This window comes from Hemitrygon akajei, chromosome 7 (genome assembly GCF_048418815.1).
Source record: "Hemitrygon akajei chromosome 7, sHemAka1.3, whole genome shotgun sequence".
Taxonomy (NCBI): Eukaryota; Metazoa; Chordata; class Chondrichthyes; order Myliobatiformes; family Dasyatidae; genus Hemitrygon; species Hemitrygon akajei.
The window spans coordinates 136,413,633-136,427,392 of NC_133130.1; the positions used below are offsets into that span (position 1 = coordinate 136,413,633).

General features: G+C 39.3%; 1 protein-coding gene across 10 annotated transcripts in view; it reads left to right on the forward strand.

Annotated features, from left to right (window-relative positions):
- The window catches only part of LOC140730957 (histone-lysine N-methyltransferase EHMT1-like), a 188,886-nt gene extending 177,596 nt beyond the window's left edge, over positions 1–11,290 (forward strand). For all 10 annotated transcript variants that reach the window (XM_073052060.1, XM_073052063.1, XM_073052065.1 and 7 more), the window contains 2 exons: positions 7,544–7,719; positions 10,526–11,290. In XM_073052060.1, coding sequence (XP_072908161.1) covers positions 7,544–7,719; positions 10,526–10,709 — 360 coding nt within the window. In that variant the 3' untranslated portion in view covers positions 10,710–11,290. The remainder of the gene's footprint in view (positions 1–7,543; positions 7,720–10,525) is intronic.
- The last annotated feature ends 2,470 nt before the right edge of the window (positions 11,291–13,760 follow it).

The window sequence follows — 13,760 nt, forward strand, 5'->3', positions numbered from 1 at the left end:
CAGAACAGTGCACCACCACTCCAGAGTCTGCTAAATCTTCCTGAAGGTCTTTTACAGTCAATCGGGGGTTTTGATTTGACCTCCACAGTTCCTGTTAACTACCATTTCTTAATTACATTACGAACTGAGGAAAAGGCTACCTGAAAATACTTTGCTATCATCTTATACCCTTCTCCTGCTTTGTAGGCATCACTTATTTTAATTTTCAGAGTGCTATGCAGCTGTTTAGAGGAGCTCATGGCTGCTGATTGTTGGGACAAGGTTTGAGGAGTCAGGGTATTTATAAAGTTTTGAAATTTGCATCATCTGGTCTTTCCTAACGATGACTGTGTGCAAGCCATAGCCTTAACAAGCTAATTAAGGTCTGAGACCTTGGTGAAAGCTATCTGAGAGCTCAAGTCTCTTGGGGTGCCCAAACTTTTGCATGGAGCTCCTTTCCTTTTTTACTCTCTAAAATTGTGCAAAACAAAAATAATACACTAGTCTTGCTTAAAGTGTTGAAAGGAATGTTTCATCTTTAACTTTATGACTTTTGGAGATCAGTTCATCTTCTACTCACTTAACTATTCACAGTAACAGAAATTTTTACTAGGGGTGCCCAAACTTTTGCATGCCACTGTATCTTTTATACCAAAATGATATATCTAAGAGTATTTATAATTTAGTGTGTTAGATAATTATGGTGGATGAAATAGTTCATAATTTCTATAGTCCTTTGTGATGCTTATGAAAATGTATTGAACCAAGAAAAATGGGAAGAAATGCTGTTGTATCAATATTAGGGGGTAGTCTTAAGAGCTAGAAGTATAGGGCATGAGGCCTGGAATATGGTAAATCAGGGAAGGAACACTGAGGGATATTCTGTTTATGTCTTCAAAATACTGGAATGAAAATCTGCAAGCTTGTGAGGTAGGTTTTTAATATCTTGAAACTTTTGTCAGTTTTTGAAATAGGAATTCTGATTAAGGTGTTTCTGAGCAATTACTAGAATTCTAGTGCATTCGCAGGAGTCCTAAGATTTTGGTAGGATTTAGAAAGAAAACTTTGTGACCTAATAGGGCCATTCTACAGTAATTTTACAGATTAGTTAAAAATTTAAAAAGCTGGAAAGAAGCACTAGATGAATCAAGTGGACTACATAGTTCATAATTTCAGTGTTACAACCTTTCAGTTCTTAACTTGACTAGAAATACAGCATTTTCAAAAATGTTTAGAATTGTTTTACCAAGAATTTAACTTTTTCCCCTCACTGAGCAAGACTTCCCGCTTATTAATGTCTGCCCAGGCATTTTCAACCTTAAATACTGACACTGAAGCTGAAAATTAAGAGACATTTAGGATTGGGGACAGGAAAAGTGAACCCTGTGCAAGAATTTATATATGTTAATATGTAGAGGTATTGTATTTCAAACTGGAGAATATCTATTTACCTACTTGTGCTTGTTTAGTTTTTGTGTTTTTAATCTGAGATCTTTTTGTGAAAATGGAGCTTCTATGGTTGCTGAAGCCCTCACCCATATCTTCTCTGTTTCTTGTACTTCTACTCTTACCCTACCTTTCCACCTCACTCCAGACAAAATACGGATAAGAGTTCCCTTGGTCCTTGCCGTTTACCATGCCAGCCTATGCATGAAGCACATAATTTGTCAACGTTTGTACCAGCTATGATGTGATCTCACCAGCAAGCAGATCTTCCTTTCCATTCACCTTTCTGATTCCCACAGGGCTCCCGCTGTTCTGACAACCTGATTCACTCATCCCTGTCCATCCACCTTCCTCCCAAGACTCTTCACCCAGTAACTGCAGAAGGTATAGGACTTTTTGCTATACTTTCTCCGTCGCCACCATCCAGAGCTCTTCATAGCCCTTCCAGGTGAGGCACATGCACCTCCTCCGGCCTCATCTTGCATCTGGTGTTTTTGACGTGGCCTGTTGTATGTCAGTGATACTAAGTGCAGACTGGATGTCTGCTTTCCTAGAAACCTTTTTCTCTATCCACCATGGCCATCTGGTTCCCCTGGTTGCCTCTACCTATTACCATACCCACGTCTGTCCTTAGCCACCTCCACCACCAACATAAGGCTAAGCACAAACTAGAAGAACAGCACCTCACATGCTGCCTTTGTGGGCTGCAATGATCAGTGGCATAATTCAATTCAACTTTGTCATTTAACCATATATGAATACAGCCAGTTGAGACAACATTGCTATGAGGTCATGGTGCAAAGACACATTACCAATGGTCACTCTCAGCACACACAAGATCACAATCATGTAATAAGAGTCCTGGTGCCCACCTCCCCATGCCCCCCCCCCCCCCAGAGATGCTTCAGCTTGATGCATACAGGTCAACAGACCCACAGAGAATATCAGTAAAAGCACAATGACCATTGCATATATATAGTCCAGAACCCCCAGCCCATTGCTATCTGTCGACTGGCCCCCGATGCCTGTTCGGCGACACCGTAGCTTTGAAGCCCTGTCCTTGCCCCAATGCCCAACTCCTGGTAGGCGAATCTGTGACTTTGAGGCCTAGTCCTTGCTTATATAAGTGTATATCAATTAGTAAAAACACAACCCGACAAATGTCTGCATATATACATATAGTCCAGACCCCTCGGTCGGGCCATTTAAAATCATCAATTGCCACAACTGCGCTACACCGCCCCCCCCCCCCCATAAATGCATTGGCTTAAATGCATCTCCTGCGGCTGAAAAGCAAGCGACCCCACAGCTTGAGGCCCGAGTCCACTGAGTGCCGCTAAAAAACCTGCAGTCAGCCACAACGGAGCTTGTCTTCTGCCGACCAAAACCCTGGGAGGGCAGCTCCAACTCCATTCTGGATGGTGTACCACACTGACCCTGGAGAAGTGCAATGGTTTTGTCTCCTTACTTCAGGTGCAACAGGCAACACCATGGCTTCATGCCTAATCCTGGCTATGATCGAGGACTAGGCCCCTTCCATCTGCCCCTGCTCGCATCCGATAAATTATTGAATTGAACGTGGCATACCAGGTTAGCAATGAACTCTTCATTGGATTCTTCGATTTCAGATACTCTGATCCTCCTTTGCCCCTTTTCTCTTTCCTCCTGATTTACCTGGTTCCTTCTACACTTCTCCCCCAGTTTCTTTTCCCACACACCTTGCCTCCTCCCCCGCAGTTCGCAGTTGCTATAATCAGTGCCCTGACTGAACACCACCTTCACTCCCCTGTCTATCTGTGTCACCACTTTTAATAAATTATGTGTTCCTAGATCCCTCTGTTCCATTACACTGTTTAGGTAGAAGTTTCTTCAGGTCAACATTTTCATGCAAAGGGTGGTGAGTATGTGCAACAAGCTTCCCAGAAGAAGTGGTTGAGGCAGTGGCAATAGTATCATTTAAGAAGCATTTGGATAGATACTTGGAGGGAAATGGACCGAAAGCAGGAAACTGCAACTTGCTGGGTCGACAACATTGTTGGCATGAACTCAAACCTGAAGGGCCTGTATCCCTGCTATATGCTCTGTAAGCTCTACTACTGACCATGCTGATTATCATCTTAAATAATCTATTAATTTTTCAACAAACTTGAAAATGGAATTAGTGTTAGGAAGATCTTTGTTCCTCATGTTCTTCTACCTGGTTTTATACATAAGGAATCAATGACAGAAAGGAAACAACATTGCAAGAAATGATAAATATACATGCAATATTATGTTTGGAATATTTGGTGTAAGCTAAGTTATACAGGGTGCTAAATTTTAAAAATTACAGCTGGCTCAAAGAGAAAATGCAATGTAAAGTGTGAAAGTAAAATCCTCAAGGCTAATGTCAACAGCAAGGATGGCTGAGAAACTGGCACGGTAACAAAAAAGTATTTAAAAAGGGGTAAATCATAGGCAGGGATTCACTTTTTATAAACTATCATTTCCTTTCATTTCCTCTAGCAATTCATTCTATAAACGTCCATTGTGACCCCTTTAAATCTTCCCCTCTCACTGTAACTTTAGATTTCTCTACACTGAGAAAAAGACATGGTTATTTATCCTATCTCTGCCTGTCATGATTTTATAAACTGATAAGGTTAATCCTTGGCCTCATTCACTCCAGGGAAAACATATCAGTCTTTCCTTAGAATGGAACCCTCCAGCCCCAGCCCCTTGTTAATGTTTACTGCACTTTCACTAGCTTAATCACATCTTTCCTATAGTGTGGTAATCAGAACTGCATACAGTGTAGCTGTAGCGTGATGTTGCAGCTCCTGAACACAATGCCTTGACCCATGAAGGTAAATGTATCAAATTCCTTCACCACCATGACTACCTATGTTGCCATTTTCAGCAAACTGCACAGCTTTGTTATTCAGTGTGTATATTCTGCTCTGGTTAAACATCCCAACTTGCAATATTTCACACTCAATAAAAACTTTGTTTTTATTGGAGCTAACAAATTTTATTTAACACATTTTAAGGAAAAAAGCATTTAAAGCATAGAACATGGAACAATGTAGCACAAGAACAGACCCTTTTGCCTACACAATGTCCATGTCCTTCCATTTTCTTCACATTCATGTGCCTATTTACATGTCACTTAAAAGTTTCTTATGTTTCTGTCTTTATCGTCGCCGGCAGCTAAAAGATTTTCATCAGTACACTGTACCAGCCCCTACATGTAGTGTTACTGACTCTGAGCCATGGGTTTGACAGAGCTTTCAGTAGATGTTATTACTTCAGTTTCTTGTTTTAGATTGCATCGACAGCTAATGGGAAAGGGTGTGGATATTCTTGTTGTTTACATAGGAAAAACTGTATAAATCTTCTAGAAGTCAGTCTGTTAGTGATTAAAACTGATCTTGTGAATGAGACTATGGCTTTGAAAATAATTACTTAGAATGAAATGGAAAGATATGGTCTAGATTCAAGTGAATGCTTGATTATTGATTGATATCATTATAGAACCAGGTAGATATAAATTCTTCAGGTAAAAATGAATGAAACGTTTTTCCCGATATAGTCTAAATTGAGGATGATCAGTCATTTGGTTATTCTTGAATGTGGAGAAAGGATCCATCTTTTGAGGTTACTCTATGCTGAAACCTGATTATACTTTTACCACGGGATTCGATAGGCTAGTATGTTTTCCAACAAGTGAAGAAGATTGAAGGGTGTAACTTAAAGGTTTATAAAGTCATGTCGGGCATAGATGAGGTCGATTGTCAGTCTTTTTCACACTGTGGGCATGGACGAGTTGGCTCAACGACGTGCTGCTATCTTGTATTACTCTATGAAAATTGCACCAATGAAAACATTTGAGATATTTCACCCTCTCTGATGCCCATTAATTAGATAAAAGTTATCATTTAAGGGGATGAAAAAATTAGGGAGAAATGGTATATTAATGGGGGGGGGGGGGGGAAGAGAAATTACTAACGATAAGTGTATTTTTCAGATTATTAAAAGCCCCAAGAGTAATCGGTCCAAAAGCCATAATTTGCAATATTTTGTAGATATTAGAAGGATTGATTGTACAGGTGCTGTTTGATATTTTAAAGTAAACAAATTGATGTATCTGTTCCAAGTAAAGAATGCCTTTTGACTTTGATAGCACTGGGTAAAAGTCAATATTTTACAAAACTATTAGTAGCAAAGCACTAAGAAGAAGGTGCTTGGATAGCTGAAAGATCTGAAAGTCAATTAGTCACTTGGCCTAAATAGACTACAGCCCAGGGTTCTGAAAGAGGTGGCTGAAGAGATTGTGGAGGCATTAGAAATGACCTTTCAAGAATCACTAGACTGGAAAACTGAAAATGCCACTCTACTCTTCAATAAGGGAAAGGAAAGTATGGCCAGTTAGTCTGACCTCAGTGGCTAGGAAGATGTTGGAGTCGACGGTTAAAGATAAGTTCTCAGGGTACAAATTATGGTTTCCTTGAGGGAAAATCTTGCTTGACAAATTTGTTGGAATTATTTGAGGAAATAGGCAGGATAGACAAAAGAGAATTGGTGCATGTTGTGTACTTGGATTTTCAGAAGGCCTTTGACAAGGTACCTGAACATGAGGCCATGGTATTACAGGAAAGTTACCGGCATGGATAGAGTGGGAATAAAGGGACCCTTTTCTGACTGGCTGCTGGTGACCAGTGGTGTTCCACAGGAGTCGGTGTTGGGACCACTTTATTTTTACACTATATGTCAGTTATTTCGATGATGGCTTTCATGGCTTTGTGGCCAAGTTTGCAGATGATATGAAGAGAAGTGGAGGGGCAGGTAGAGTTGAGGAAACAGGGAGGCTACAGAAGAAGTTGGCCAGATTAGGAGAGTGGAGAAAGAAGTGACAGATGGAATACAGTGTCAGGAAGTGTATGGTCATGCACTTTGGTAGAAGGAATAAAAGTGTAACTATTTTCTAAAAGGGAAGACAATTTAAAGATCTGCAGTGCAAAAGAACTTAAGAGTCCTTGTGCAGGATTCCCTAAAAGGTTAATTTGCAGGTTAAATCTGTGTGAGGAAGATCAATGCAATGTTAGCATTCATTTCGAGAGTATTAGAATATAAAAGCAAGGATGTAATGCTGAAGTTTTATAAGTTACTGACGAGGCCTGACTGGAGAGGGTTCAGAGGAGCTTCACAAGAATGATTCCAGGAATTAAGTGGTTAACATATGAGTAACATTTGATTGCTCTGTGCTTGTACTCACAGGAATTAAGAAGAAATGGGTGGTGGTGGGGAGAATCTCATTGAAACCTATCAAATATTTAAAGGCCTAGACAGAGTTGATGTGGAGAGGATCTTTCCTGTAGTGGGTAAGTCTAGGGCCAGAGGGCACTGCCTCAGAATACAGGGGTGTCCATTTAGAATGGAAATAAGAATTTATTTCTTTAGCCATAGGGTGGAGAGTCTGTGGAACTGGTTGCCACAAGTGGCTGTGGGGGCCAGGTCATTGAGTGTATTTAAGATGGAGGTTGATAGGTTCTTGATTAGTCAGGGCATGGAAGGTTTAGGGGGAGAAGGTAGGAGAAAGGGGTTGAGAGGGAAAATGGATTAGGCTGTGATGAAATGGCAGAACAGACTCAATGGGCTGAATGGTATGATTCTGCTATCTTTTATGGTCTTATGGAAATTCTTCTGTATAAGTTCATATATTTTAAAAAGGAGACCATTGTAAGTTGCTTCCTTGAAACTTTGAAGTAAACTTCTTGGATTATTGTGCCTATCCATCATATTGTTGTTATTAAAATCTTTTATTCAATTTCTGTTCTAGAAAATCCTTCAATTTATCAGAATGACTTGATCAAATTTGATGTAGATTAATAGTTTAATTTACTATATATATGGCAAAATGTTAGTAACTTTGATAATTCTGATGGCTAATGGCTTGAGTTAACTGCTGCTTTTAAGCTTTTACATGCATTAGTTGAACCAAGGAAACAAAATTGAAAGTAAATTTATTGTCTGAGGTACATCAAACTATTCAGTAAGTATAAACACTCTAATTGTATTTGCAGCATTTGTAACTGAGGAAACAAGTAATCAAATACGTATTTATCACTCTAATTTTAAGGAAGGGGACGTATACTGCATTGATGCTCGATATTATGGAAATGTCAGCCGCTTTGTTAACCATCTCTGTGAACCAAACCTCATTCCGGTACGAGTGTTCATGTCACACCAGGATCTTCGTTTCCCAAGGATTGCATTCTTCAGCAGTAGAGACATAAAATGTGGCGAGGAACTAGGGTAAATATTTTTTGAGATTTCCTTCCAATATCCAAAACAAGATAATTTTCAGATATGGTATCCTGTGATGTGAAAAGGCTTTTCTAGGTACCCAATGTAAAAATAGGCCATACAAGTGCCTAAGTAGGAGTACATGATTTGGAATTGCACATTTGATGAATTGTCTTCAGTCCTTTATAAAATAACAATTTAGGTTTATAAAGAACATTAAATGGAGCAGAATGTCCCAAAGTAGCTCACATCTAGCAATTTATTATAAATATTGATTTATATTTTTACTAAATATTAATCAACAAAGAAGATAGTGCTTTTGCCTGACCAACACTTCTCTTGATTGTCTCCAATTTGGCCTCCTGAGATGTTTAGCAAACAGGATGGTGAGAAGATCCATTAACTGGGAGTTTGAATTATGACAAGGGACTGCAGAAGCTTGGGCTTAGCAGTAAAGGCATTTAACAGAGAATATAGTTATTTAAAATGAATAATTAATGGTATGTTAGAAGTAAATTAAGAAAACTAGAATCGCAATTTGTTATTGCCCATGTTACACTGAAAACGTTTGAAGTGTGATCATGCCTTAAAGGTAACACCAGAGCTACTCAGAATGCCAGATTTGGGTTCAGTTAGCATTATAGTGTGTCAGCTTTAGATGCATGCTGCAGACTCTGTTCCTTTGAACAACATTTTTTATTTAAATTTTTCCTGCCAAAATGGATTACTTCACGTATCTAGGAACTTTGCATAATACTCCAAATGCCCTTTTTGTTGCCCATTTATTTTAGCTATATACCGTAGATTCCGGACTACAGAGCGCACCTGATTAAAAGCCGCTGGCTCTAATTTTAGAAATAAAATCAATTTTTTAATTGTAAAGGCCGCACCGGATTTTCGGCCGCAGGTGTCCCACGTTGTAATATGAGATATTTACACAGAAAGATATTACACGTGAGGATTTTTTAACTTTTAATTAAATCCATATGGTAACAAAAACAAATACATATTGCAAATGCTTTTTTTCGAACCGTGCCCGTAACGCGGCTACTTTTAAATATACGTTGCGTATACTTCTTTACTGAACAACATTCCAATATCTCCTAACGACTGGTAAAAAATATATATACTGCAGCCTACCAGGAAAAGTTATTGATCGCCTTTAACTTAAAAGCAGCGTTCGCTCAGATCCAAAGCCGCTCGCGTAATGCGCTCCCTCCCTCCGTCCCGTTTCATCGCAAACCGGCGTTTTCCCACAAGACACCGCGAAACCGGGTGTGACGTCGTAGCATCCCACAATGTAGTACAGAAAACAAATATAGTTAAAACTCTTCTAACTTTAACTAGAAAATGAATTACTAAGCGAAAATATTATAAACTAAGTAACTGCCATAAGGCAGCACAATGCTTCGAGTGTTTTCCATGTTGATGAGGGTGAGTACAAATGACTGATTTACAATAATTTAATTGTGAAAGTGCGCTTGATTTATCGTACAATTTCATTGGACCTCTGTGAACTACTCATCAATTTTATTGGTCTACTGTTATGAGGCAAAATGTTTACGAGGCGGCATGAAAAAAATCATGTATTAGCCGCTCCGGATTAAAGGCCGCAAAGTTCAAAGCTGTTCAAAATGTGGGAAAAAAGTAGCGGCTTAAAATCCGGAATCTACGGTAATTCCTTTTTGGTCCCTGTGAGTAAGTTCCTTTTTGTAACTTTTCTATCAGTCATTGTGTCATTGCTAATTAGGCAACAATGCACTCAGTCTCTTCCTCCATCTAAATTGTTGATGCCTGGCGCTAATCTGTATAGCACCCCACTAGTCGCAGCCTGTTGACCTGAAAATGATCTGTTAGACCTAACTTTATGTACAGTTAGTTAGCTAATCCTTAATCTATGCTATTATATCAGCTGCAATTCATGTGCAAATGGCTTTTTTATAGTATCTGATAAAATGTCTTTTGGAAATGCAAATACTACAATAATAATACAGCATCTACAGGTTTCCCCTTTGTTTGTCCTCAAATAATCATTAAACATTAGGTGCTTTGAATAAAAGATATTATCTCTGCTGAATTGTACAATAACATTGTAAATGTCTTACTACTGTTTCCGTAAAATCAATCCAGCATTTTTCTAGCAACATGTAGTTGATTGGCTTTTAGTCTCCTGCTTTCTGCCTCTACTTCCATGAATTGGGATATTAAATTTGTAGTTCTCCAGCCTGCTGAAGACTTTACAGAATCTAAGGAATTCTGTAAGATCATTTTTGGAGAAACTTGGAATGGAAGGAATCTTTCTTGAAACTCAATTGCTTGATTTCTCTAGTGCCCTAAAAGTTTAATGTTACATAAATGTGCTCACCTCTTTATTCTTATAGGGTGAACCTGAATGCATGGGTAGCAGACTGCTCAATTATGTTCAGTTAATCCACTTCAAAAAGATCATCATTGCAGGACAGTTGCTGTACTTGTTTTTAGTTCACTTTGCAGAAATTTCAATGTCACAGCCAATATGGTACAATTAAGGCTTATATATCAAGTGAATCTTGGCTATTCAGATACATGAAACATTCCAGAAAATGATGGAACTAGCCTTGTACTACTTCTAGTTTCATCCACTTCAAACAAACTACTAGTAATAAACGGACAACTATAATGTAAAGTGGGGTTCAATTTATATTAAAAGAAAGTTGAATTGCAAATTTGTCAGCACTGTTAACCTAGAAAATAATAATGAGAAGAGGTATCAAATTTGTATTCAGAGTACTTTTTTATGCAAGCTGTTTTAACATGTGCTGTATTTACTTCCCAGTTTTGACTATGGTGACAGGTTTTGGGACATCAAGAGTAAATATTTTACGTGTCAGTGTGGTTCAGAGAAGTGCAAGCATTCAGCTGCTGCCATTGCTCAGCGACAAGCCACAGTATCTCAAATGGAAGCACAACAAAACAGACTCCCAGACACCAGTTCAAGCACATCTGCCAACGTTTCTTGACATGCTAGTTACCTGGACCACATTGAGCGGTATTAAATGGAATGCCTCCACTTGTGTGAAAGACTTCTTGAAGCACCAGCTCAGCTGTACTGACAAATTCTTCCTACAAATTGTCTGTCTAGTTATTGATGATAGGACATTTAATAAATTGAACTTTTGTTATAGTGAGGGCCAACAGTTATGGTGCTGATAGTGTGATTTTACTCCAAAGTTAAAGTCACCACAAGATTGTATAAAGGAACAACCTGTTTTTAACATGAATTTAAGTAAAAATTTTTTACATGTAGTATTATCAGTAATAGTAAAAGTAGTAATAGTTTGTCTTTATGAATTTGCCATCTGCTGTTGATGCATGATGGTTGGACGTTAAAAACACCATTTTGCATAAGATTTTTAAAGGTTTCCTTAGTGCAGGTCAGGTTTTTTTGTGCAAGTACTTCAAGAACTTTACAGAAACATTACTGTTAGCATTCATTATAATTTTCACCGGTTTTAAGGGCATTTATGCTTGATCCATTAGTGTTCTGAATTTGTATGCAAATCTTGCTCAGATGTTATAAATAAAAGCAGTTCATAATGGATTTGTAAAGTGTGAAAATGCTTATTCTAAACTGATGTGAACATGTGCTTTAGAAAATGCATAGACGTCGTGAAAGTTATAATCCGATTTCCAATAAGCTGTCGTACAGAGGTTTGGATACTGCCTGCAATGGAGTTACTTTTATGTGTGCCACAGCAATGCAGCTAGTAGAGCTTCTGCCTTGCAGGGCAAGAGACCCAAGTTCAATCCTTAACAGGGGCTGTCTGTATGGAGTTTGCACATTTCTGGATTCTTCCTATATTCCAAAGATGAGAGGTGGCTGGCTAATTAGCTGCTATAAATTGACCTGTGGGTGGGTGTATGGTAGAATCTGGAGAGAATTGATGGGAATGTGGGGAGAGTAAAGTGTAATTAATGTCTGATTTGTGTAAATAGGTGAATGATGGTTGGCATGGACTCAGTGGACCAGAGAACCTGTTCTCTCTCTGAACTTAATTTGAAGTTCAATTTGTTGCAGCTCAGCATAACATTTACTTGAGATCATATAAAGTCACACAAACAATTAATACAAAATGACCATCCCTGTTTGAAGTGTGCTTGGGGCTGCTTCTTTACTCAATAAATACAACACAAATGGTTTTTGTAATCTGTTTAAATGGACATTATTGTTTTAATTGGATTCAGTGGCTAGAAATAAATCAGTGATCACCATTTATGCTATTGTTGAGATATGTAAGAAGGTGTGAGGGAGAAAGGTAAGGTTTCAAAAGGCAGCAGGACTGGTGGTACCTGAGTTTGCAAGAGCAAGAGGGAGCAAGGAGAGGCGTACAAGAGCTATAGAAACCGAGGTAGGTACATTGGAAGCAGACATTTTGAAGTGAAGTACTGTGGCTAAGATCAAAATGGAGAGTCCTAGACAAGAAGACAATGTGGCAACGTGGTAAGACAAGGTAAGGTTTTTAATTTACGTCAATAGTTAGAAGGATTGGTAATGGCAGTCAGTGGAATGGTATGCTCCTCCAGTGAAAGAGATCAGAAAGATATCAAGAGTCTCTGATCACCATATTTACAGTATGTTGTCCTGCTAAAACTCCTCTCGAACTACACAGATTGGGCTGGAGCTGCTGTTGACTCCCTGAGGAGTGTAGGGGAGGCAGCAAGTATTATTGATTAAAGCTTTAGGAAGGAGGCCAGATTAATGGGTGACCACCAGAAAAGACAGGTGTACTATTTTGGACACTGTTGGAGAGATGGTCTCTGAGAAAAGCAGCAATAGCCAGTGGTGGCTCCTTAACTAGCTCCTTTGTACAGCAGGGAAGCACAAGGTGTAGACGTGCATTAGTAATAGAGAACTCAAAACTCCAGGTGCCAGGGCAAGGGTGTCTCTGGGTAGACACAGGACTGTCTGAAAGGGAAGGGTGAGCAGCCAGAAGTCATGAACCATATTAGTACCAATGACATGAGTCAAAAAAGACTCATAGGGAAGTTAGGGAGTTTGGTAGGAAGTTGAAAAGCAGGACTTCCAGAATTGGAATCACAATTGGTGTGTGCCACATACTAGCAAGTACAGAAATAGAAAGATAGGACAGATGATTGGCTAAAGGGCTTGGTGTAAACAGAGAAAACCTATGGTTTTAGGATCACTGTACCCTCTCCTGTACAAGAAGGATGGGCTGCATCTGAATGGAAGGAGATTTGCTGGTGCCACTCAGGAGGATTTAAATTATACAGGCAGTGGGGTAGGAGTCAGAGTGATAGTGCAGGTGGGGAAGGAGGCTTCTCATACATAGAAGAAAGAACAGGCAAATCTATAAGGAAGGGCAGACATGCACAGCATGAGAGCTGGTATGTCATTTAAGGTAAAATTGGATCGGTATATGGACAGGAAAGGAGTGGAGGGTTATGGGCTGAGTGCGGGTAGGTGGGACTAGGTGAGATTAAGAGTTCGGCACGGACTAGGAGGGCCGGAATGGCCTGTTTCCGTGCTGTGATTGTTATACGTTTACCTGCATTTACTTCTGTAGAATAGAGAAATCCAGCAATGAAAATGGCCTTTACAGACTGCATTATCCATGCTGATTAAGAGGCCTATACACACTAATCTCATTTCCCTATATGAGGTCTGTGTATCTCAACATTTTTCCTATCCAAGTACCTTCCTGTTTATAATGTAATTTTGTCTGCCTCCACCACTTTCAATGGGAGCTCATTCCAGATAATCTCCCCTTGAAAATAAGTGCCAATGGAAGTGGTGGATGTGGGTTTGATTTTACCATTTTAAGAGTAATTTGGGTAAGTGCATGGATGGGAGGGGTATGGAGGCTATTGTCCAGGTGCAGGTTTGGAGTATTTTATACATGTAGCAATTAGAGACTGCAGAAGGGATTCACCAGAATATTGCCTTGAATGGAGATCTGGAAGTATAAGAGAGATTGGACAGCTTGGGAACTGGAATGTAGGAGGCTGAAGGATGCCCTTAAGGAGTTAACATTGGCATGTGGCAAAGGTAA